This window comes from Diceros bicornis (genome assembly GCF_020826845.1).
Source record: "Diceros bicornis minor isolate mBicDic1 chromosome 2 unlocalized genomic scaffold, mDicBic1.mat.cur SUPER_2_unloc_6, whole genome shotgun sequence".
In the NCBI taxonomy this organism is placed as follows: Eukaryota; Metazoa; Chordata; class Mammalia; order Perissodactyla; family Rhinocerotidae; genus Diceros; species Diceros bicornis.
In genome coordinates this window covers 731,136-757,707 of record NW_026690880.1, presented here as the reverse complement: position 1 = coordinate 757,707, position 26,572 = coordinate 731,136, and the positions used below count along the sequence as shown (strand labels likewise).

At 43.1% G+C, this 26,572-nt stretch overlaps 1 protein-coding gene across 7 annotated transcripts in view; it reads right to left on the bottom strand.

The window, feature by feature from the left end:
- LOC131401811 (ral guanine nucleotide dissociation stimulator-like) overlaps positions 1 to 26,327 on the bottom strand; it is a 57,669-nt gene extending 31,342 nt beyond the window's left edge. Inside the window, exons 1-10 of one of the 7 annotated variants that reach the window (XR_009217992.1) lie at positions 25,161 to 25,516; positions 24,653 to 24,757; positions 24,087 to 24,156; positions 23,826 to 23,960; positions 20,908 to 21,025; positions 16,382 to 16,503; positions 15,235 to 15,333; positions 12,027 to 12,226; positions 11,511 to 11,655; positions 1,134 to 1,311 (exon numbers count right to left, since the gene is read on the bottom strand). Coding sequence is in view for 1 of the 7 variants with exons in the window: in XM_058536942.1 (XP_058392925.1) it covers positions 24,099 to 24,156; positions 24,657 to 24,757; positions 25,161 to 25,346; positions 26,116 to 26,127 (357 nt within the window). In the remaining 6 variants the exon portion in view is untranslated. Of the gene's footprint in view, positions 1 to 1,133; positions 1,312 to 10,301; positions 10,364 to 11,510; positions 11,656 to 12,026; positions 12,227 to 15,234; positions 15,334 to 16,381; positions 16,504 to 19,107; positions 19,558 to 20,143; positions 20,236 to 20,907; positions 21,026 to 21,384; positions 21,745 to 23,254; positions 23,961 to 24,086; positions 24,157 to 24,652; positions 24,758 to 25,160; positions 25,517 to 26,115 lie in introns of those variants that run through there. The other 6 variants (XR_009217993.1, XR_009217991.1, XR_009217995.1 and 3 more) reach the window with 6 other exon arrangements.
- Positions 26,328 to 26,572: the final 245 nt, after the last annotated feature.

Sequence of the window (26,572 nt, the reverse complement as noted above, 5' to 3'; positions counted from 1 at the left end):
AGTAGTTCTGCATCTGTTTCAGTGTTAGGATTCCAGAGATGCCATTTTAGCTCTCTGCATGTGAAGCTCTTTTGTCCACAATATGTTTTCCTTTAGAGAGCCCTTGCTAAGTTATTTACCACTTCCCACATGTTCTGAGAATCCCTTCTTTCTTGAAATCCCCTTTCAGACTTGAAAAGGTACTTTATTTTTGTGCACAATCTCCTCTATTTAAAATCTGGATTTCTCTTCCTATAGGATCTTGTATGGCACATGCAGCCTTACTGTAAATTTGGAATATGATTGGTTTCTTCCAAAAGCTTAGAATGTTTTAGAATTTAGATCCTGATGAATAGAGAGTTTATATGCTTCCGTGTAGGATTCATGTTTTTCATATGACTAGAGGTATCCCAACTTGCCAGTAATGTGGCCTTAGATTTAGCAGAACTTGAAAATCTGAATATAGTAGAAAATGAATTACATCTCTCATATTAACATTTACAAAATAAATGATCACAATGTTAACTTACCAATAAGCACTTTCTATATTCTAGTCTCTGAAAGTATCTTGCTTACATAATAAACATGATAAAGTTTCAAAGAGGAGCCAATTAACTTTTGAACAAAAGCTTGACTTGAGTGTATCTTGGCTTCCTTTTTCACAGTTGTAGCCTTAATGTTACAGTAATGTTTTCTTTTTTTGGGTATCAGATAATCTTGTATTTGGTGAACATTTTAATTTTTAATGGCCACTTGTATTTTGTGATATGCATGTGTTCAAACAATCTATAAGAACTAACCATTACCACCCACATATAAGATTATATTGGAATAGAGGAATTATGGCTGACATTGTATACAATGGTTCAGCCAAAGCAGATATCAGACTCTACCACTTACAATGATTTAAGGTTTTGAAGCAGTATTTTTAAATACAAATAATCTCAAAATTGGTAATATATAAAGTATATTACTTACAGTGTTAATCTGTACAAAATTGCAAAGATCACTTTTTCCTTTTCAAAATTTATTTGTTTCAACTTTCAATGGTGAGAACCTTACTGTTGGGTATACTGCTGCACAATTACTGGACATGCTGAGAGTTTTTTGAAAAGTGTAGATGTATAAAGATAATGAAAAGTACATTTCTCAAATGTCAAGTCCCTTGAGGATCTGATAGGCCTCTGTCTAGTGGTACCCTGAAGAGATGGAAGATTGAACACCAGCACAGGACACAAGGGAACAGGCTGCCAACTTGAGGGATTCCCATGGACCACAGAGTGCCTGGCAGACTCTTGCAGATTAAATCTTGGCTTTGTCTATGGGTAGGCTCTGAGAGGAAGATTTTGCTTAAATGACCAAGGAATACACAACCATTTTTCTTGATAATAATACTTATCATGTAAATTTCTTTATAAACCTCTGAATAAAATAAAAAAAATATAACTCTTATAGAAATCATCTCTTACTGACAAACCCCACAGCCTTCTCTAGAGAGCTCAACAGAAAATGTCCCAGCTGACTGTGAATTGCTCTTCTCTGAAAGCCAGCCAGCACTTCACTGATAGCCCTGGATAAGGAAGACCAGGTACAATTCTTTGAAGATGTTTAGCTGAATTCAGAACCAAAAATCCTACCTCCAGTTGGCTCCTCTGTGAGAATGGATGGTCGGCCATATTTCACAGCTTGGGCACTTGAGGTTTCAGATGAGCTTAATTGCTCTGTTCCCCAGAGATGGAAAATCTCGACTCTGACATCGATTCAGGGCTGAGATTTTGCAGGTAAAGATAGGGTCATAGAGGGGAATAAAGATTTCAGCAAATTGGTTTTTTGTTCTCTACAGTGGAAATAATTTAAGAAGCAGATAGTCTCTCACTCCAACTTCTCTTCCCTGTTCTCTATCTGTCATATCATTGTAAAAATCCTCTCTATAAAAATTTCAGTTTCTTTCCTTTGTAGTGTGTTTATTATCATCTTTATGAATTCTTTGACTTCACCACTTTCTTGGCACTACAACGGTAGCCATTGAGATATTATTATAGATTCAGTTTTGCAATTTCATCCCCTTATCTCTATTTCCTCTGCCATTTCTTACTTTTAGTTCTTATTGTATCTTATGCTTGAAAACATTTGAAGCTTACAGAGTATATGAGTTCCTTATTTTCTCAACTTCTTATTATCTAAGTGCCCTCAACTATCATTTCTTTAAAAAAGAAATAAAATACATAACAGGACAATACACCGTAATAAATTGACCATTTATAAAATTAAGTTCAACCTGAAATCCCTCTCCACTTAACAGTGACCATCTTTTATAATTCACCATGGTTTAGTTTGGGCAGGGTCAGTTTATCAATGATTTTTGGATGTTTTAAACCACATGAGATAAATAGAGTGTAAGGTAAAATTGTTAATTTTGCAGAAGTTGTAGAATTTCCTGATGGTTAAGGAAGTCGGTGATGGAGAACCTGAATCATATGAAAAGTAGTTGATTAATTAGCACCTGACAGAGTTTGTTAATTTGGTAAAGACATATATGTTGAAAAGATAACTTTGCATATCAGAGTTTTGTCAGAGACCACTGGGAAAATTCATAATATTCTCAAATACTACAAAAAATGACCATTTTTTTCATAAAAGATGTCATACATGACGGCATCATATAATTATGTCAGAAAATTTACAATGAAGAAAATTAACACGAGTCATTTTAATTCTAACAATTTGTTCATGCTTACTAGTAGGTTAAAAAAACTTTTTAGAAATAAAGTGATAAGTGATGTACTTGCTTCATTTTTAATTTTTTTAGTAAGAAAACTTTTTCACATTTTTAAAAAATATTTATTTGTATTTATTTTATGCTGAATTTATTCCTGGGCCCAAAGACTTTTTTTCAATTAACTAACACCAATTCTTTTCAAACTCGCTCAAAAGTTGAAGAGGAGAGAATACTTCTAAAGTCATCCTATGTGGTTAGCACTACCCTGATATCAAAGCCAAAGACACTAAGAGAAAAGAAAACTACAGGTCAATATCTTTGACAAATATTGATACAAAAATCCTCAATAATAAATATTATAAATAGTATCATTATAAATAATAAATACTAACAAACCAAATCCAGAAGAATATTAAAAGGATATACATCATTTTTAAGTTGGATTAATTTCTGGAATGCAAGGATGTTTCAATATATGAAAATGAATCCACGTAATAAACCACATTAACAGAATGAAGGAAAAAAACACATGATCGTCTCGATGGATGCAGAAAAAGCGTTTGACGAAACTAAACATGCTTTCATGTTAAAAACACTAGAAAACCCTCAGAGTAAAAGGAAGCTACTTCAACAAAATAAAAGCCATATATAGAAATCCACAGAGAACATCATATTCAATGGTGAAAGACTGAAAGCTTTTCCTCTAACATCAGGAAAAAGGCAAGAAGGCCCACTTTCACCACCACTTTTCAACACGGTATTAGACGTTCTAGCCAAAGCAATTAGGCAATAAAAAGAAAGAGCATCCAAATTGGAAAGGAAGAAGAAATATTATATTTGTTTACACATAATATCTTATATGTTGAAATCCCTAAAAATTCCACAAAAACATTGTAAAAACTAATAAATTCTGCAGAGTAATGAGACACAAAATCCACATACAAAAATTACTTGTTCTTCTATACATTAATAATAAATAATCTGAAAAGGAAATTTACAAACTTTACATTTTTATTTACAATAACATCAAAAAGAATAAAATACTTAAGAATCGACTTACTCAAGGAGGTAAAAATTCCAATGATTTTTTGCAAAAATAGAAAAATCTATCCTAAAATTCATATGGACTCTCAAGGGACCCTAAATCGCTAAAACAATCTAGAAAAAGAAGAACAAAGTTAGAGAACTCACACTTCCTGATTTCAAAACTTACTACAAAGTAATCAAAACAGTGTGGTACTGGCATAACTACACACAATATACTAAGGAAATAGTATAGAGAGCCCTGAAATAAACCTTTGCATATATGGTCAAATGATTTTTGACAAGGGTGCAAAGACCATTCATTGGAGAAAGGATAAGTTTGTACCAAATGGTGCTGGATAATTGGACACCCACATGCAAAAGAATGAGTTGGACCCTTATCTTACACCATATACAAAAATTAACTCAAAATGGATCAAAGATATAAATGTTAGACTTGAAGTTATAAAATCCTTAGAAGAAAACACAGGGTAAAACCTGTGTTTTCGGTTCCAAAATTTGGGTCCAAATGACATTGCCGACAATGATTCCTTTAATATGACACCAAAGACATAAGTAACAAAAAGAATAACAAATTGAACTTCATCAAAATGCAAAAGTTTTCTGTATCAGAAGATACTATCAACAGAGTAAAAAGGGAAACCATGGAATGGTTGAAAATATTTGCGAATCACATATCTGATAAGGAATTAATATCTAGAATAAATAACTCCTACAACTCAAAAATAAAAAAGCAACCCAATTTAAAAATGCAAATTGAAATTGAATGGACATTTCTCCAAGAAGATATAAAATGACCAGGAAACACAAGAAAAGATGCTCAACATCACTAAGTATCAGGAAAATGCAAAATAAAACCACAATGAGATACCTCTTCACACCCATTAAGATAATTACCATCACAAAATCAGAAAATAACAAGTGTTGGCAAAGATGTTGAGAAATTGGAACCCTTGTGCTCTGATGGTGAGAATATAAAACTGTGGAAAACAGTATGGCAGTTCATTCAAAAATTAAAAATAGAATTACTATATGATCTAGAAATTCCACTTATGGGTTCTGAAATAATAAAAAACATATTTATTGGCCTCTGCCTCCAGTTCTTGGCACAGAGTTCCTAAAACCCTTGTAATTTACCCAGTGATAAGAATACTAGGAGAATCTTTTGTTCTATTGAGGCAACTCTGGGTGAGTTCCTAAATGGCTCCTGGATGGGGGTTGGTCACCAGAAAGACCAAACCCTGATTAGAAGCTTGGAATTTTTAGCACTACCCCTTATCCTCCAGAGAGAGGAGAGTGGCTGGAAACTGAGTTAATAATTGATCATGCCTATGTGAGGGAGCCTCCATAAAAATCCCAGTAGAAGGCGGTTCAGAGAGCTTCCAGGTTGGCAATGACAAGGAGTGCTTGGAGAGTGGTGCATCTGGATATGACATGAAAGATCTGTGCCCCTTCTCACAATTATATCGTTTTATAATAAACTGGTGATCTAGTAAATGTTTTTCTGAGTTTTGTGAGCCACTCTAGCAAATTAATCAAACCCAAGGAGGAGGTTGTGGGAACCTCTGGTTTATAGCCAGTCAGTCAGAAGTACAGGTAAAACTTGGGCTTGTAACTGGCATCTGAAGTTGAGGTGAGGTTAGGTGGGTGTGCAGACTTATGGGACTGAGCCCTCAACCTGTGGAATCTGATGTATCTCTGGGTTGACAGCATCAAATTGAGTTGAATTATCTAGCGACCAGATGACATTCCAAGAATTGCTTGTTGGAGGTGTGCAGAACCCTCCTACATGTGAGAAAATGAATCTGAAAGCACCATTTATGGGAATACACCCAAAAGAACTGAACGCAGAAGTATAAAGACGTATACATACTCCTGTGTTATTCATAGCATTATTCAAAATAACCAGAAGCTGGAAGCAAGCCAGGTGTCCATCAACGGATGAATTCACAAAAAAAATGTGGTGTATACACATCGTGGAATACTATTCACCCTTAAAAGGAAGGAATTCTGACACATGTTATGACATGGATGAACCTTGTGGACTTTATGCTAAGTGAAATAAAGCCAGTCACAAAAGGAAAAATACTATATGATTCCACACATATAAGGTACTTAAAGTAGTCAAATTTATAGGGATGGAAAAGAGAATGGTGGGCAAGAGGGAGGGATAACAGGGAGTTGTTGCTTAATGGGCACAAAGTTTCAATGCAAGGTGAAAATAGTTCTGTGGATGGTTGGAGGTTATGGCTACACAATTATGTGAATGTATTGAATGTCGCTGAACTGTACACTTAAAAATGGTTAAAATTTTATGTTATGATATTTTATGACCATTAAAAATTAATTATTTTCAACAAATGAACAAACACTAGCTACATGCAATAGCATGGATGAATATCACAACCATAATGCTGTATAAAAGAGATTATATTCAAAAGGCTATATATTTTATAATTCCATTTATATAAAATCCAAGAAAGGAACAAAACAGAGGTCTGGCTTCCAGTAATGGTGGAGTAGCTTGTTGAACTAACACTCTCACAGATAACAATGATAAAATCTGCGTAAATCATTATATATACTTATACAGACTCATGTATTTATATGTAATACAGATACAATAAATGTGTATATGTGTGTAGGTATAAATCACTTCCAAAAGCAAGCAGAACTGAGAGGGAGTCTTCCTTTAAATGATGGGAATTGCACCAGGAGCTATTTGCAAGCTTGAGTCTTTTGCCTCAAAGCATTCCGAAATCTGTACTTGGCCCAGACTGTGGAAAAACTACAGTCTTACTTGTAATGTTAGAGGATATATTTTGGGGCTGACAGAGTAGCTGGAAAGTTCGGGGAGAAATTCTGGAATGGAGGGAGCCACAAAGAGGAAAATCTCAAAATATGCATGTAAGTCTCCCCCCCCACACACACCAAATTGGCAGATCTTTGAACAACACACATGCAGTGTAGGCCACAGAGGGCCTAGTGTAAAAACAGCAGTTGGAAGATGAAAGAACTGAATGAGGATTTCAGCTATGCCCACTGTAAATGAGATAGGATTGGAGTTTCAGTCCAGCCAAGTTAACTCCCTGCTAGAAAAATAACAACACTCTTCAAAGGAATACAATAGAATCCAGAGTCTCTATAACTATCTTTCATGATTTCCAGTACATAATTTAAAAGACTCATGAGATTTGAAGAGATAGGAAAATATAATCCATATATGACCAAAAGCAGGCAGTAGAAACTATCCCCAAGGTGTTGCAATTAGCAGACAAGGATAAGAAAGCAGGTATTCTAAAGATGATCATGGTGGTAAAGAAAAATATTCCCATAATGAATGAACAGAAGTGGAAACTCAGCAGAGAAGTGGAAATTACAAAAAAGAACCAAATAGGAAGATGAAATAAAAAAAATACTTTTGAGTTTACCAGTAGATTAGAAACAGTAGAAGAAACATGAAGATAGAGCAATAGAAATTATCCAGTCTGAAGAAAAGAATGTAAAAATCTTGAAGAAAAGTGAAGAGAGCCTTATGACCTGTGAGATGATTGAGTCCCAAGCAGAGAGGAGAGAGACAGAAAAATTAAATGAGGCAGAAATGCAAATCAATAAGTAATAGCATAAAATTTCAAAAATTTGGTGGAAAATCTAAAATTTTAGATCTAAGAAAGTCAGCAAACCCACAAAATAAAATATAAAATAAAACCCTACTTAGGTACATGATAGTCAAGCTACTAAATTCCAAAGATAAAAAGAAAATCTTGAAAGCAGTCAGGGAAATATAGATATACAGGGGAAGACATTACATACAGGGAGAAATAATGTGAATGATGGATGATATATTATCAAAAACAAAAGAGACAACTCAACAACGAAATTACATCTTTCAAATGCAGAAAGAAAACCCAAAAGTCAACACAGGATTCTATATTTAGCAGAACTCACTTTCAAAATGGAAACAGAAGCCACAATAAAATACCACACAACTATTTGCTGGCTGAAATAAAAAATAAAATTGCAAATACCACATGCTGGTGAGGAGTAGGAGCAATTAGAACTGGGAATGCAACATGATAGTTGCATTCAGAAAACAGATGAGCAGGTTCTTATAAAGTTAAACATACACTTATTATATGACTCAGATATCCCACTCTTAGGTATTTACTGAAGCAAATTGAAAACTAACGTTTAAACAAAAATCTTTGTGTGAATATTGATAGCCATTTTATTCATAATTGCCACAAGCTGGAAATAAACTAAATGTCCTTCATCAGGTGAATGGGAAAAGAAACTGTGGACACTGGGACATTAGAATACTACTTGGCAATAAAAAGGATAAACTTTTTATTTTTTGTGAGGAAAATAAGCCCTGAGCTAACATCCATGCCAATCCTCCTCTTTTTGCTGAGGAAGACCGGCTCTGAGTTAACATCCATTGCCAATCGTCCTCCTTTTCCCCCCAAAACCCCAGTAGATAGTTGTATGTCATAGTTGCACACCCATCTAGTTGTTGTATGTGGGACGTGGCCTCAGCATGGCAGGAGAAACAGTGCATTGGTGTGTGCCCTGAATCTGAACCTGGCCTGCCAGTAGCAAAGCGCACGCACTCAACCACTAAGCCATGGGGCCAGCCCCAGGATAAACACTTGATTCACACAACAACATAGATGGATCTTGGATACATTTCTCTAAGTGAAGGAAGCCCGATTCAAAAGGCTGTACAGTATATGATTCCATTTATATGACTTTCTAGAAAGGTTGAATTACAAGGATGGAAAATGATCAGTGGTTGCCAAGGGATGGAGTAGGGGAAGGGGTTGAATACAAAGGGATAGCATGAGAGAATTTTGGAGGTGAAAAAAACAACTCTGTATAGTACTGTGGACATGGATACATTACCATGAAGTCAAAACCCATAGAACTGTACACCGAAAAGAGTGAATTTTACTCTGCAAATTTTAAAAATCAATCAGGATGCTGGGGAACCCAGATAGAATGCAGTGAAAAATGAATCCCACTGTATTACAAGCATGTGACAAAACCACACTGAAGGGGTGGGGATGAAATGTCCCGACCTAAGTAACTTTGGAAGACAGTGTTTTGATGGGATGCTGTAAAACTAAAGTACTGGACCCAAACACTGTACTCTAGGTGGTGAATTTGTTTTTCATAAGGGTATGGATTAGCAATTCTGAAAGTAGTTGACACATTAGTAAATATATTATAGGTAATTGGAGTTAAGTTTCTCACTGTTGGTGAAAGAAATTTCAAATAAACAAAAGGAGAATGCTAGAATAAACTCTGTGGTGCTCGATTGGAGTTGGAAGTATCAGTATGAATCCATGTCACTTTTAATATGTCTACCAAATAGATAGATTGATAGATAGATTGATAGATTGATAGATGTGTATACCTGAGTTTATATTCATACATACATTTCCAAACTCTGCTGAGAGGGTCTAGAAGCAGTGACACTCTAGTATTAATAAGCACACCTCGCTCCCAGATCTTGTTTTCTAAATATCATTCTCAAATAAAAAAAACCAGGTTTTCTTGGAGAAATGGCTAATTCTAGGGCTGGAGATGGAAAATACAAGATGAGCCTGGATCATCTTGTAGTGCCAGAAAGTAAGAAAGTCAATTAAAAAAAAACACAGAAAATGATGGGACGTGTCAAAAGGAATCAATCTGAAAGACTTCCCAATGGCTCAAGCTGGAAAACTGTGAGCAACAAAATAAATAATGGTAGCATTGGATTATTACCCAGAGAACAAAATAAATATCCACGAGGCTATACTGATATAAAAAAGATTAAATAAGAAAGGAAGGAAAGGAATAAAGGAAAAAGGGGAAAAAAAGAATGAGAAAAAGAGAGAAAGAAAGGAGGAAGAAAGGGAGAGGGAGGGCAGGGAATCTTCCTCCCAGAATTCCAAATAATAAATGCGGCTGGATAGCATGAAATAGAAAATCGCCACTAGAACACCACAGTAATAATTACTGTGGAAAAGACTGACTGGTGAATGCAAAAACTGTGGATGAAACTTAAAGAAGAGACAGTACATTTGCAGAGTTTCAAAGCATTTCCTTCCAAATACTTAACTTTTTTATCTTAATTTCTCTAAAAGACCTATGACTATTTAAAGCAAAAATTATAACACTGTATTGTGGGATTTATAACATGGGTAGTTGTAAAATTTATGACAGCAATAGCACAAAGGACAGACAGAGGTAGATGGAACTGTTCTGTAGCAAGGCTTCCATATTTACATTGATTAAATTGGTGAACTATTAAGCTAGGTAGGCTGTGATATGTTAAAGATGCATATTGTAATCTGGACCAACCACTAAAAAGTGCAAAGGTGTGTAACTTAAATGCTAATAAAGGAATTAAACAGCATACCAAAAAAGTTTGTACAAGACTGTTCACAGGAGATGACCTGCACGTCCCCAGGAGGAAGATGAGCGCACTGCAGGAGATCCACAGAGCAGATCGCCCTCAGCCGTGCTGAAGAGCAAACGCTGACACACACATGCTGAAAAACACTTATCAACCTCGTGCAGAGGGAGACAAGCTGGACAGAAAACAATACACGTGGGATGATTTCAGCCAAGATGAATCTATGCTGAAAAAACCAGAACAAGGGTTGCCTCGGGGGAACGAAAAAATTGCCTGGGAAGGAACAGGAAGGAGTTTTCTGGGGGTGATGGAAATATTCTATTCTTAAAGGGATGAAAGCTACATGGGCATGTTTATTTGTCAAAACTGTACGGTTGAGATTTGTGCCTTTCACTGTTGTACGTCTTACTCCCCCCCCACACACAAAGTACTAAAAAAATAATAAAGTGAGGTGGAAATGGGATGGAGTGTGGATGAAACCAAAATGGCAGATGATTAGTAGTTGTTGAAGCTGGGTGACAGGCCTACCATGCTATTTTGTTTATTTTGTATATTGTTTAAATTGTTCTGTGATAAAACACTTGTATAAGAAGACAAACTCGATATACAGTGTTTGCTGGTAAGATATCAGTTACCTTTGGGGAGGAAGGAAGGAGAAAGGGATTGCTGGGACCTGAGTGAAGCTGGTGCTAGTTGTTGGTCACACAAGTGTGTTCACTTTGTAATAATTCTTTGAGATTTACGTGGATGACTTCTGCATATATTTCTGTACACATGTTATAAATCAATAACCATTTTAAATCCTGCATATTTGCACAAAGATACTAACTCAATATCTAAGAATAACAGCAGTGTTTTGTTTTAAAGTGGAACACATTCACTTATGACACCATTAGATGGATTTTAATACTTCCAAGTGTCTATTAATGCCCTCATCCTTGCGTTGGCCCCTAGGTCTTTCCATTTTTGCCTCAATTTGGTAAGTGGCATGGCTTTGAGGTTTTATGATGCTTTTTCCAGCAAGGTCCACCCCCACCACAATGCTTACCAAGGCCTTGACACCTAGCACAATGCCGTGTTCACAGCATGCACTCAAGACCTGTGGGACTGGGTTGAATGAGGAAAAAAATGAGGAACACCTGATGTTCGGAACTTATGTCTAGGTGCCATAATGTGAGTGAGGAAATTGCTAGAGTTTTTCGATAGATTTACTATGCTTTCTAATTTTTCCTATTTAAAACAATGGGAAACATGGTCTCCAAGTTCTTTCTCAGAGAAAGTCTGACATTTCAGGCACAGATTACTGACAATTATTAATGGCATGTGATTTTCCCACCTCATCTTAGTTTTAAGTTTTTAATTCTTTACCTTGGAAATGACCTAACTTTGGTTTTTCCAAATCTTGTAGTAATACTGATGCTCCAGAAAGTCAGGCCACGGGTATTCTGCTGTTGTTCGTCCTCCCTGCAAAGAAGTGGAGATGTGCATCCACGCAACTGAGAAGCGTGTGGTGCTGTAGTATTTGGAGTCAATCAGAAAAGCTAAATGGAAAAACGACTTCAGAGAATTACCACCATAACCCCCCACAACAACAAATTATTTTGCTTAATTATTTTGTGATTCTGAGGGTATATTTAAACAGGGATATTAAAACTAGTTCCCAAGAAGCCAGCCCTATAGTAGAGCAGAAATTGTATATTACCTTCCTGCACAAACTTGCCTAACATTGTGGGGAGGACCAATGGGAAGTTTCAGTGTTGTTGCCTGTGTTAATGAGGCCAAGAGGTCCACACTGGGATAAGGAAATCCAGTGAACAAGCCTGTGTGCAGTATGGGAGAAGGGGCATGCGTGTGGTCCCATGAAGTGGCTTAAGGGTCACTTACAAGTGCACCTGAGTTTCCTGTCTGTATAATGCAGGAATTGGGGTTGTCAAATATGATGTTTTCTCCTTTTTATGACATGGCTAAGGGCAGTCGTTCTAAGACGTCTGATCAAGGTATGGGCCCTTCAGGCAGGCAGGGTCCAAAGGGAGGATCTCTGCAGCGACACTGACCATGGGGTTCAGAGGGAGGATCATGGCAGCCTGGAGGGATGGAGGGGATGATAGGACAGGTGGCCTTGAAAAGGCAAATTCCAGGATGCCTGGCACCCGGTATTTCCATTTTAGATATTGAATTTACATTTCAAATACTGGCCAGGGTGCTTCCACCAGGGCTGCAAGCATCCTCAGCAATAACCAGGCTGGTGAGCCCCACCCCTACCTGAGTACCAGCCTTAATGGATGCAGCCCAACCACACTATGAAAACTCTGGTGGGCAGGGCATGGAGAGTAGGCGTGGTATAGAGAAGAGGTGGGGTAGAGGGTGGGGTGGAGAAGCAGAGGGGTGGGGCCCAGGGCCAGAGGAACAAGGCGAGAGTGGGGGCCACAAACTGTGCATGCTAGGAGCTTTCGTCTCTTAACTGCTCCTAGCTGGCAACCTGTAGGGCTGCAGGACTACAACTCTCAGGATGCTCTGGGCATGGGGCGGTGCCTAGGCCTGGGGGTAGGAGCAGGGCGGTGTGAGCTTTGTCGAGGGCCAAACCGCCGTTGGCTGTGGACTCTGGTCCTGCACCCGCTCCACGTTGACTGAGTCTTGGAGGGATGTGACGAGACGAGGGGGACCAGAGAGTTAGGAAGGCATGGCAGCTGCATGGCAACTGCTGGCCTGCAGCATGCAACTGGTTTTGTCCAAAATTGAAACCTGACTCGCACCTCTTCCCCACGGCCTCCCCCTATTGCTTGAATCCTCCTCCCACCTGTGTGCCTGTGGGTCTTTTCATAGCCTCCTACCTAGTCCAGGTTCAAGTGCTTCTCTAAACTGCTTATAGGAACTGGTTTGACATCCCAGAAACTTTCCACTTTGCCTGCTGCCCTCTGTCTTCTCCAGCCAAAGTGCCATCATTTCATCAGCTTTTGGGAGACATTTGCCCTTGTGGTCCCTCTTGCAAGCACAACTTAAGAGCTTTTCAGCTTGGTAACATTGGCTGTTTCTTGCCTTTTTCACAGATGTGGAAGTTGAGACATCTGTGAGGTTAATCACTGGTTTCCCCAGGATCCATTAAGAGCAGAGGGGAACAACCTCATTCTCAGGCAAGTATCTATTAGGTCATTTTCACCAACACATTCCAGTGCAGAGGACTCCGAAACAACATCCTTAAGATGATAATAGCTTAACAATTTTTCCCTTTAGATTGATCACCTAATCTCAGCTGAGGCCTGAGTGACCAGTCTCTCAGGGACACGGCTGGAGACTCTGATCCCTCAGGAAGAGAACAGTGGTCCAGCTTTGGGTAAGGGATGTTCAAGGTAGACAGCACTTGTGCAGCATTTGAAACTCATCAGCATTAACAATTCCGTTTTGGATTCTGGCAAGGTTCCTGGATAAACACGCCTAGGGATAGTCAGACGTACCGTATTCTTTAAAAATTGATTAGAGTAGTGAAAGGAACAGAACATAAAATATCCTGCTTATTTGAAAAAGATGAAATGCAAGCAAGAACTTCTTGTTAATTTTTTTTATGCTCATTCTGTTGGCTGTACTGTACGCTTGAATGCAGAAACAAAAAATTTGAATTGCCAAGTTCTCTTTTCCTGAGATTGGTAAATTAACTTAAAAGTCTTATTGAAACCTGTAGAGGAATGATTAGCAGCTTTCACGATTTATGTCCTCTCTAAAAATCTGGGTGTTGATCTACATGAAAAAAAGTCCTTGTTTATATTACACACCCCAATAGGTTACATTTCTGATTCCTGAATGTGGGATATTATCAAAACAACTGAAAAATCTGCTCCTGGAAACTGGACTCTGTAATTATGTCAAGAATTTGCCTCTTTATGATTAACGACACGAATTCTTTAACATTTTTGTAAAGAACGGGTGAGAAACTCTGCAGTGTCTCTGAATGTGGCAAGATGGGGAATTCTCTTTAGACCACATCCTCGGGTTCTTCTCTCGTGTTCAATAGACCCGGGTGATAGTCCGTGTGGTCAAGTGCAGCGCAGCTCCCCCAGCCCCCAGTGTTCCATCCTACTCTGGCCTGTCCCCTCTTCAGGGGGTTCTGATGACACTCGTCCACAAGTGTTGGAAGGAGACATTGTAACATGAGGATATTCATCATCTTAAAACAAGGATTAATGGAGAGGAAAGTCTCTGGGTCTGTGTGCTCCGATGCAACTGCTGTTGGGGTGTGGCTGCAGTGACCACTGTGCTCCCAGCAGTCCCCACAATGGCTGTCTCAGACGTTTGATCTCCTGGTGCAACTACTGCAGCCGTTGACAGAGCTGGGAGCTCGTGGTTCAGTGTTTTCTGTCAGATTTTGTGGCTCTGACCCTCCTCTGCTCGCCTATTGCCCATTCCTAACTGCTGCGTTGATTGCTTTGTAATTGTTTCCTAGGAGCCACTGTGTGTAACTGTATTTCACAGTGTCTTTAGGGACCCACCCTCACTACACGAGTCACTGTACAACAGTGTACCTGGTGTACCCCGTGTTCGTCCTCTCCAGTGGAGCTGTGAAGAACCCTGCTTACTTGGAGTTCCTCTCATTCTTATGCTGCTGGTGCTGCTTCTGAAGCTGGGTAGCTCGTCTTTGGTTTCATTAACATTATACTTTTCATCAATTATTTGGAAGTCGAATATGACTTTGTTAATAATGTGGACACTGCCTGTCACAGGAACTTTTATGTATCTTCCCCAACAGCTCTATGAAGTAGGCCTGTGATCCCCATTTTACAGGAGGGGACACTGAGGATCAGAGAGGTCGAGTAGCTTCCTTCACTTCACACAGTTTCTTAGTACATTTTGAGTCTCCACCTGGAATTCCGCCTCTCAGGTGTGTGCACTTAGCTGGTGTTCCACTTTGTGCCTCTCTGCCAGCCTCCCCAAAGGCACACACTGCATCCTGAGTCCATTGTCTGCTTGATGGCAGTCACCCTGCACAAACCGGCTCCGGGCAGGGAGTGGACTAGCGGGGTGTGGTCTTCCGGCTTACCCTGGGCAGGTTCTAGGTTCATTGCGAGAGCTGGAGCAGTGGAAGATACTGACTGTAACTCACCTGGAATGTTTCTTATGTAGAAATACTCCACTGACTTTTTGCAGGTGTCATGTCTTCTTTGTCTTCATTGCTCCTCTGGGCTTTCTCCTACAGTCCATGCTGTGCAGTAACATAGAGAACAGAGACTGGTGAACATAATACTGTTGCCCTGCACCAAACGGTCACATCACTCATTTTTCTAATTATGAAACAAATACACACTGTAATAAAAGTCAAATTATACTGATCTATGTAGAGTAAAGTGAAACCTTCCTTCTCTGCAAACTCACTCCCCTACTCAGAATGAACTATTGTTAAGAGGTTGCGGCTTATTCTTCTGGAAATTTCCTATGAATTTATATATACACAAAGTTTTTTTTTTAAACACAAATTACATAACGACATCGTTTTGCAATTTGCTGTTTCCCAAACCATATATCATAGACCTCTCTCCTTATCAGTACACATCACTCTAACTTACTTTTTTAGAAGTTTTAGAGGTATTCCAAAGAATAGGTATACCATGATCTGTTTATATCTTCTTTGATAGAAACAGGATTACATCCAGTTTCACTATTATACATAATGCTGCAATAAGATCCTTGTATGGAATTTATTAAACTGGTATTCAATTGCTCAATTTGCTTCCTTTCCTTTTAGTCAGAGACTATGATACATTTTTAACATTTTTATGGGAATTATTTTATAGGGAAATTAATTTTATCACTGAATAATGACATTTATGGGGAAACTGGACTTCAAGCTCATCCATCTCAGTATTCTGGAGAAAAATTATGAAACTTAGAACATATTATGCTCGCTCCATCACATTCTAACAAGTCATGTTAAAAATTTAAAGTTGTATCTTTGAATAGCCTCTACTCTTTCTGTTCAGGAGGATGAATTTTTCTTGTCTTGAAAACTTCTGACTCCAGGGGCTCTCAGTTGGCCTTCAGAGAGGATAAGATATTGATGTTGTATCTATTTCTCTTCAGCTGTAGGTTGCATCTTCTAAAGATCATAGAATTGAACATGGTCCAATCTATATATATGATTTGCTTCAAAAATTCAAAGTAATGAACCCAAGATAGGAATCTATAACTTTAGTTCTTAATAAAGAATTTCCTTTGATATCATTAAGTCTCTGTGATTACTAGTAAAAACTCACCTATGGGTGAAGAGATGTGGTTCTCCTGGCAATGTCTGGCTTGAACATCCATAGCTAAGCCTGCCACATCTGTAGGTAGATTAGACTTGACCTTTTGATGACCTCTGCTCTTGTTCTTTGACCTGGAAAATATAAGAATTTAAAAAAGCTGGTGTTACTAGCACTGAATGCTAGAAATGCCCATTAAAGAATGAGTTTCATTTGGTAAACCAAAGGGAGTATAAGCAGAACAAAGTATTTAATATCTATAAAATTTCAAAAATTTCTAATTTTTTAAAATATAACTCTATTTTTGCCAAAGTGCAAACTGTGTATATATGTATGAAATATCCCTCTGTCTATTTCTTAAGTTTTTTTCCATTGATTTGATGGATTTATCTTCTAATCCGGATTCCAAGTGTGAAAGAACATCCGAGTCCTTCAAAGAAAAGAAGCCATTGAAATTTGATTTTCTTTTAGCTCCGCATCCCACCGGTTTGAGGAATAAATGATAATGTAATGATACAGTGATTTTGAAATCTAATTGTTAATTAGAGGGGTGTAAGGGATGATTGAATGGTGGTTCATCCCCATGGTCAGAGGTATTGTACACATGGACGTGTAAACACGATTCAGGAAGCTGTTTCAGCCCTGTGACATCCCTGAGAACCACAGTGCAGGAGGATCTAGGTACACAGCCGTCTGCCTCGATCTCCTGGGGTACATGTAGATCCAGGGGTCTTGAGAGTGGCTTCAGAGCAGCTAACTTTTATCTATTTCTACCCTTCCTTCTCTCCAGCTTATCTCAAATAGTCCTGACTATCATGTTTCAAAGTAAGACCAATTATAGTTATCTACCTGAGTTTCTTGTTCATTATTGCAGAGTAATAATTAAGGATACCATTAAATATCATTTAATTGACCTAATTAAATTTGTTGTAGCTTATAATTGATTAGAACACTAAGTTTAGTTCAGCGTATGATTTTCACCAAATGTATTACTCTGCTTACAACTGCCATGTGCCTCACTCCTCTTAGAAATCTATCTTTGGCCCATCACAAGATTTTAATGACTCAAATCATCATAAATTAAGATAATGTACTGTCTTTTGGATGATAGGGAGGCATATGGGTCCATTTTGGAAATATGCCCATCTGTCTTTGCTCCCCATGGGAAGTTTCTGGTCACTAGGTCTCCAGGTGGCTTTCATAATCCCTAGTTCTGTAATAGCTTGGTGCCTTTCCTTCTAATTGGGGTAGAAATAAAAGAGATCAGAGAGACTTATTAGTTTTGGTTGCATGAAGTCTTCTATGAAGACCATCCATGCATATTGTTCTGGATAGCTCTCTGTTCCTAAGACTACTAGTTACTTTAAGGGCTTGACGGGAACTGTGAAAGGTCTGATATTTTACCTTACCTGCTAGCTAATGTCAGCCTACCATGGTCTTATAGATGATGGCAAAAGACACGATACCCATGGGTCAGAGACAAAGAACTTAATGACACAGCAATAGCAGTGGCCAGAGTATCAGCATTTGCACCGGTTCACTGAATCTCACTTCCTACAGTGTGATACAGTGTGGGGCAGGTGACATGCAGAGGGTTGCAAGATCTCAGAGCCTAAGGAACTCAAATCTTTGATAACGGGCAGGATGTCTGCTAAACATTGCCTTGGGGGTGTGTTATTTGTATTATACTGGGTAGTAAGCAAGCCTGCCCTTTGCTCCAGAGGAGGCCACTATTTCTATCTTTCAAGGCTGACAGCTCTACACACATCCTTGAAAAGACAGCCTGGTCTTACTGGCTTTCAAAGATAAGCTTGAATGAGACTTTACCATCATTCAGTTCTTCTGTTTCCATTATTGAGATTGTGCAAATATGCTCTTTTCTCTGTAGAGTTCACTAATTTTATTCATACATAAGGGATACCTTTGGTTTTATTTATTAAGTTGAAATTGTCTTATTAGAGGAAATGATGAAACTATTATGGGTTGGATCTGAAAATATGCTTTTCCCGGAAAAATGTGAAAGAAGATCAGTGCTCATAGAACTTTGCCACAAGGAGCTGATAGCAACTTAAACGATTTTAATTTGAATAGTGTTTTATACAACTTTCTTCCATTTACTTCATCCTCTCTGCTTCTTGTAACTTCCATATGGGAATGGGGCACTTTCAGGGATTCACTGAACTCATTTATAATATTAAAATTGTTTTGTCTGTTGTGTTTTTTTTTTATTGAGGTAAAGTTGACATACAAAATTATATTAGTTTCAGGGGTACAATGTAATGATTCAATGTTTGAGTGTATATTGAAATGATCACCACACCACCACCAGATGGGAAGCATTTCAGTATTTTAATTGGTAAGACTGTGCTCATGCACGTCCATGGATCATCAGTTCCATGGCATTCCCTGCTGGAGCCCCCCACACCCCTGTCCTGCCTCATCTTTCAAAGCTCCAAACAGTGTTCCCACCCCAGCAGGTGGTGGTAATGTAACCACAGCACACGATTGAGGAAAAAATCACAACCACCCAAGGCCAACACACTTTAAGGTCTCGGGCCCAGTTGCCCCATTTGGACGAGTTGGTAACACCAACACTTAGTGTGTAAACTGGAAGATTGTCCAAGACCATGGACCACAGAATGACATGGGCTCAGAAGTCACCTTGGACAGCAAGGGACAGTGTGAGGTCACTCACTGACCAAGATTATGGTCCCTTATCCTGGCAAAGTAGAGCTCACCCGGGATCCATCAGGCCAAGCCAGGGAGGAGGCTGTGGGCCTTCTAGGGAATATCTGCCCTAAAGGGAATTGCATAAGAAAGGCAGGGGTGCTGAAAATCCTACTCCACAGGGAACAGTCATGTTTATGGAACGAGGCCCAGCAGTAGCCTTAAAAGCTGCGTCACAAATCTTTCCTCCTGGATACAAAACAAGCAGGAAAAGGAATTCAGAGTCCTGATCAAGGATCAAAGGCGGATTCAAAGCTAGGTCAGGGGTGAACACAGAGCCCCTAGAGGGGCCTCAAGAGGGAAAGTCATGCCTGCCTTTAGTCCATTTGCAAATGACCTTCCTCAGTCCTTGTCGTCTCCACGTGCACGTTTTGATCTTTTACATGGTTTTCCCCACTTAGAGCTGATGCAATCCCAGAGATTGAACTAGAAAACTACAAGTTCCTAAAATTTGGTTAAAAGACACCTCAAGAAGAGAAGCATAAAATGTTCCCTGTTCCTCCAGAATGTAGAAAGGCAGCCCCTGCCTGTGGCACGAAATGATCCTGGGTAGTGCTGTTTTAAAGACACCCACATTTCAGTGGTTGTTGCTCTGCCTGTGAAAGTACCTTCAACCTTTAAATCCCAAGAGAACAGGCGGGGGGCTGTGTCCTCTCCTGGAGGAGCTGAATGATACTGAAATGAACCGGTCCTCGGTGTTAGGGGGACTTGGGACTGTCCCCACTAGTCAGGGAAGGGGCTGGCCATTCTCCATTCTCCCACATACAATAAGCTGATGACCCAGAAGAGTTCTGGATTCAAGGAAAAATGTGAGATTCAGTGTCTCACTTACATGCCTACAGAAAGCGACAGAACCACTCCACAACTCCCAGGCTCTAAAGGGAAGAGGACTTTAATATAATATTCAAATATGGCTATTATTATTTACAACAAATAACTACTGTCCCTCTCCAGTGGGTGAATAGGTGTTGGGGTAGAGATGTCAGGGAGCTGGGGTGGGGTCGTCCCCTCTCTCTTGGGGTTCAGGGGCCCCAGGAATCAGCTTACAATGTTCCCCTTCCCATCAGGTGGGAGGAGCTGGCCCGGTGCATCGCAAGCCTCCAAGCTGTGTCCGCGCTGCTGAGGATGGGGCTATGATCGGCCACTGGTACTGGGCTCGGAGTTGGGGCCTGGGGGCTGAGTAGAATTGTCGGGTTCTCTTGAGGGGCCTCCAATAATCATGGCCCCCACCCTGTCCCCACTGCACTGGGTGATCCAGACCTTGTGCTCAGTGTTGTCAGCCACCAGTACCCCATTTGTCTCTGCCACGTGAGCGATCATTTAGTATCAACTATTTCACAGAGGGGGAAACAGAGTCTCAGGAAGCTGAAGAGAGTCACCCGAGTCACAGGAGTGTTCAGTAGTGGAGCTGGGATCCCAGTGCCAGCTGTCTGACTCCCCAATGCCACGCTTAGCCCGAGCTTTACTGAACCCCTAGGAGTCAGTCACCCCGGCCCAGACACTCACTCACCCTTGAACTTGACGATGGCCAGTTCTTGGCCTTGAGTATTCTGTTGGCCAACTAGGTCTGGGACTCCAGCTGGCAGGACAGGCTGTAGCTCCAGGACAAAGAGGCACCTGTGAGCCTACCAGGAGCCACACCTCAGGTGTCCCCCCACAGCCTGCCCAGCAGCTGGAGTCTGGGTGTCCCAGAGGTCACCATGCAATAAGTCCTGGGCCTGAGTTGGGGGCCACAGAGACAGGCTCTCTGGACTGGCCAACAGGGAGAGTCCACCCCTGCCCTCACCCAACTCCTGTCCGGCCTCACCTACCGTTCTCGTTGAGCAGCACCATGTCCTGGAACCAGGCCCCAAATCGCTCCTCGGGGTCCAGGTTGTAATTCTTTGCAGCCACCTGGAGCAGCAGGATCTCCCTCATGACTCAGTATTCCTGGGACCAGAGGGAAGGAGAGGATTCAGACAGGGCCTGGTGGGGGATGCTGCATGGGTCTTGTGGGTTGTGAGGTAAGGGGCAGGGGACCGGTCCTGGGAACCATCCTTCTCTCCAGTTCCATCCAGGCTCTACCTGTTTGCAGAATGGGAATAATCAGCCCCTCCTCCAGAAAGTTTTACTTGATGCCATCCTCCCCTCAAGCCACCCGCCAATTGGATGGGTCTCCCACTTCTCTGTTATCAAACTCTTCCACTCAATGTAAGATACAGGGGGTGGAGCCAGGGAATTTTCTCCCCAGAAGCTCTCTGATTTCCACCTCTTTCCCCTCCCCCGCAGGGAGTGCCACAGCTGCTCACCTCAGTCCTTTACTCAAGATTAATCTTGTTCTCCTGGAAGGCAGAGAGCCAGAGTCCATTAGATAGAGGCCCCTAGCCTGACTAGCCCCCTATGCCCACCCTTTCTCATGTTGCACTACAGCCAGATCCCCAGAGGGGCTGGGGCATGCAGAGAAAACAGGACTTGGACCCAGGCCAGGCTCTGGGATCCAGAGAAGCAGGACATGGGGGTCAGGCTGAGGGACGTGGCATCACAACCCTCTCTGATGACAGACTTGGAGGGTGAGGTCTCAGGCAGACGGGACTGCTCAGCCACATATGTGCTGCCTGACTTGGAGAGGCCCGAAGTCTCTCTCCCTCCATGGGCAGCATAGGAGGGAGAGGCTGTGTCCAACTCAGATAAAACCTCATGCAGCTGTGCCATCAGGCAGCTCTGAGCTTCCCTAGCCTGGGGAACCAGAATGGGTGTCTCAGGTGGAGCCTCTGTTCACTTATCCCTAAGATTGGCCTGATGCCCCAGCTCCCAGGGGCGGCTGCGAGGCTCTCAGGAGAGATGTGTCAAGTGCTGAGAGCTCAGAGCTCAGTTTGGAGTCTCCTGCATCCCAAGGCTCAGGATCCTGGTTCTCCCTACCTGCTCCTCATGTCCACCCACCTCGAGATTATCACCCATCAGCAGGTGCAGCATCAGCAGGTCACCGAGGAAAGTACCAAGATATGCGATGACACTCTGTGACATCGGGGTGTGTGTGGGATGAGCCCTTGCTCTCAAGTCTGCCCCCTGGAGACCCTCCCCTGAAAAGTCCTCACCCTCATACTCTCTGCCCACCCCAGTGTTCCCACCGGCAGCAGCCTAAGACCCTCAGAAGCCTCCCCTCAATTCCTCCTCCCTTCACACCCCAAGAACACCACACTCCTCCTCCTCACCTCCCAGGGCCGGCTTCTGGCAAATCACAGGGTATGCGGTCCCTGGCCCTCCCCACAACAAACCCATTCTGCACCAGATCTCCCAGGCCCTCCTCCTGGTCACTTCTACTGGGGGATTCAGGCACTGTGGCAGCAAGAGGAAGGGCCCTCCTCTGTTTATTTGAGGCCTCCAGCAGAGACCCTCCCCCACAGGCATATTCTCCTGCTGCTGCTGCTTCTCGTGCACTCTCTGGGGGCTGATCTCCGGGGAGGCAAACGTGGAGGACCCCTCCTGCCAGGGTCAAGGACAGTGTCAGTGGGCCATACTCCCCTCACCTCATTTCTCTCCAGCACCACTGGCCTCCGACCCTGAACATCTAACTCTAATCAACTGGTAACAATGTCACGCCACCCTCCAAGGTTTTGTGATTCTAGAACAAGCCCGTCTCCAACTCTCACTCTGGGTGTGAGCTTGGGCTTGTGGCCTGGACTCTCTGAGCCTGTTTACTCATCTGGAAGGTGTGAGAACTCCAGCTACTTCACAGGTTCTCCTGAGGACTCAGAGTCACATGACTGTCATCATTGTGTTCGCCTTCACCCCTCCAGGTGGAGCAGGCAGAAAGCTCCCACATTCCTTTCCTCCCTCTTACCTCATCACACCCCTGTGAGGCCTGCACCACAGAACCACCATCCCTCCCTTCCCTGATGAGGAGACAGAAGCCCAAAGAGGGGCAGTGAGTTGCTCAGGGGCCCAAAGAGGAGAGGCCCCTTGACCCTCCCAGCCATAGGTTCTGTTCCAACATCCTCCCCTAACCACCAGCCCCACCACTGACAAGAGTCCTGTCCCCGAGCTCTCAAAGCTTGGTCCTGGGCCGAGCCGTGGATGGAGAGGACTGTGTGTCTTGGCAGTCTGGTTGAGTGGCTCCTGCCTGCCCCAGTCCCGTGGAGTGTTTGGCCCCCAAGCTGGGACAGTGGCCATGCCAAAGCCTTCTCCTCCCCAAAGAACCCCTCAGGACATTCCCCTGCATTGAACTCTTTCTTTATCCACTAAGGAACTGGACCTCCAAGTTGCCACCTCTGATCCACAGGGAAAGGGGTGACAGAACACTTTCCTTCCCTGTTTACATGAAGTTCCTAACATCCTTTCAGCAGGATCCACTAAGAATCCATCAGTTGCCTAGACGCTGCTGATAAGCCACCAGGGGCATATGTCATTGCCAACCAGGCACTCAGGTTAAACTCCTGTGGTTGACTCGAGTGATTGCTCTAGGGGTCCAGTGGGGGGTCCCAGAATGCACACACATCTGTCTCTGGTCCAGCAGTTCAGACCCAAGGATGAGCAGCCTGTTTGTCCACCTGGTCCATGGGAATCCCCAGCTGTACATGTCCCTGGGGCAGGCAGGGTTCCCTTCCTTTGGAGATGTGGTGAAGAGAGAAGGAGCAGCAGGGGCCTGGCTTGCTGAGGACAGGTTTAGGTTGAGGGCTAAACCCACCTCAACAACCCAACATCCTGGAAGGCGCTACTTCCAGCAGGATGGACATGCATAGAAGCCAGAGACCTGCTGATGGCACCAGCTCAGCAACTCCTCCTGGAACAGCCCAGCCAACACCACTGTGTCCCATGACCAGGGCCTCCTGCCCAAAAATCGCACCCCACCGGCCAAGGGGCCTAACAGATCCTTCTGCTTGTTAACCTGGACAGGATAGACAGGAATGTTTCAGAGAAAGTTCAAGTGAGAAACTATCAAACCCACAGCCTACCCAGTCCCCCTCCCCCTCTCTCCCCTCCTCTCTTTCCAGACGCCCAGCCTTTACTCTACCTTGGTCATCAGTTATCTTCTCAAGGACTCGTCTTGGCTATAGAGCTCCTTCAGTTTTTCAGAGCTGTCCCTGAGAGGAGGGGAAAGAGGGAAGGATAAGTTTAGGGATAATGTGAGGGGTCTGAGTGCAAATCCCTTTTCTTTGACAACCCAAGAGATTCAACCTTCCTGGGGGAGTGTTCTCACTGGGCTCCTCTGAGTGCTAAGGTCCCATGGGACTAGGAGGGGGCTCTCCTGTTGGTCACTGGGGTGTCCACTCCCAAGATCCACAGAGCAGCTCTGTTTCGACCACTTTGAGTTTCAACTGGTCGTAGAGTTCTGTTGCTATAAACACTTGAATATCTCCAATGTGGTTCAACCCAGTACCTGACATGTAGGGAAACTGAGTCTTGAAGCAGAACTGGTGCACTAAGGACACATAGGAGACTTAGAGACAACACACCGAGGCCCAGGCCCTGTCCCCAGCATTTGCTGCCTCCCAGGAATTCCCAGCTGACTGAGGAGACAATGGCAGACATACAGGAGATCCCCCATCCACCCTGGTCCTCCTATGGAAAGAGGCCTACCCACAGGGAAACTTCCTCCCATGTGTTCTTCAAGTGGTTTGTGGAGGTTTTCTGCAGAACAGAGATGACAGTGCGGGTTGAGAAGTTCTTCCGGATCACGCACTCCTGGGGAAGGGAAGAGAGTGAGGTGTGAGGTGGGGTGCTGGAGCCCCTCTTGATCTAGCTTCAATCCCCTTCTATTTAAATCACCCCTCCTGGATGAGACAGACGCTCAAGGAGCCCCAGAAGGGCACATTTAGGACCCAAAGAGTAACACTCACAGGGAGGAGGATTTTAGCTCAACCCAGGGAAGGAGCCAGGTAGGAAGTGAGTATCCTACCACTGGGACCTGGAGTTAAGGTCAGCGTGCCCCTGGCAGGAAGGGCCTAGGGACTTGCAGGGGCTTAGACCACACACTTCAATCCTGGGAGCTGATAAAGGTGGAGAGACAATTCCCAAGGCTCCAGTGAGGGGCTCCACTGGGCCTCCCACAACACATCTGGGCCACCTGAATCCAGTGCTCCCCTACCCTCGCCCTGTCCTGGGTCATCATGCTCGCGTTCCCGAGGCAGGTGATGATGACGAGGCTGGCCACCCTTCTGAAGTGGTCGACGGTGGCCTGGACAGTGGGTGTCAGGTGCTCATTGCCGGGCTTGTTCCTCTTGCCCCAGGTGAAGCCCAGGCACTGAGAGGGCACCACCTTCTGGAAGAGCTCCTGGGGAACAGGGAGAGTGTCACCCAGCCCTGCCACACCCCAGCTCTGTGTCCACAGCCCCCAAAGTCCCAAGCAGGGGTCACAATTTAGAGCTGGAGCTCAGGAACCTCAAGATGTGGCCTGAGTCTTGTGAGAGTCTCTGGGTATTCTTCTCTGTCCACCAAGGGTACCCAGCACAGGATGACCCAGGACCCAATACTGGTAGGGAAGGGAGAGGGGCATTTGCACCCAGCCCGTCCTGGCTAACCCCAAGCTCCAGACGGTGGCTCAACTCAGCTCATGCCGAGGGAGCATCTTCCACCACCATGATCCGCCCTCTGGTCCCACTCCCCATTCTGATGCACATTCCCCCGTGGCAGCTACAACCACGGGCCTTGTTTGTCTCCCTTGTAGTGAAGTACACGTCAGGTGTCTAATAAGTCTTGAGGTTGTTGAGCCTCCTGAGCAGACGGTTGGGCTACTGTGGACCTGACGGCACACAGTGAGTTCCCCTCCACCACTGATGGGCCACGCCCTGCCCAGCTTTCCATTTCTTCTACCTCATGGAGCTGGCAAAGCCATTCTGTGCAGCACGTACTCTTAATGTCCACCTCTATGGCCTGCAGGTGGACAGCAAAGGCTTGGGGTTCAGAAAGTTGCCCAGGACATACAGTTGGTAAGGGGCAGAGCCAGGAATTGGGTCCAGATCATAGGAGTCCAGATCAGGTCTGGTGCAACGATGGCAGAGGGAAGGCCTGCTCCACCTCACCCTGAGAGCCCAGCTGCTCACCGCATCCATCATGGTCAACTGCTCCACCACCAGCTGAGGAGGGAAGGCCGTGAGGTTGGGCTTCTTCTCACACTCCTTAAGAGCCACAAGTGGAGATGGACTTCCCACTAGATATGATGGTTCAGCTCAACAGCTACCTCTCCTGCTGGAGCCAATGTTGGCCCTTGCTCCAGCTCCAACACTGCTGATGGAGGTGAGGCCCACTCCAGCACTAGAAGAGGTGATGTCAACGGCGCTGGAGCCAGTTCTACCTCCACCACTGCCCATTGGTCTACTTCTGTCACTGTCTGGAGTTCTGCAGCTGCCGCTGTAGTGGAATAAAGAGAAAAGTTCACTCACATAGCTGGCTTTCCATGTGTCCTAAACACAAGAAATATCCCACTTCCCTTCCATGTAGCCAGCCTGCAGTCCCCCTTACCCTCTGGCTCTGCCTTAGTGGCCTCCAGAAGCTCACACT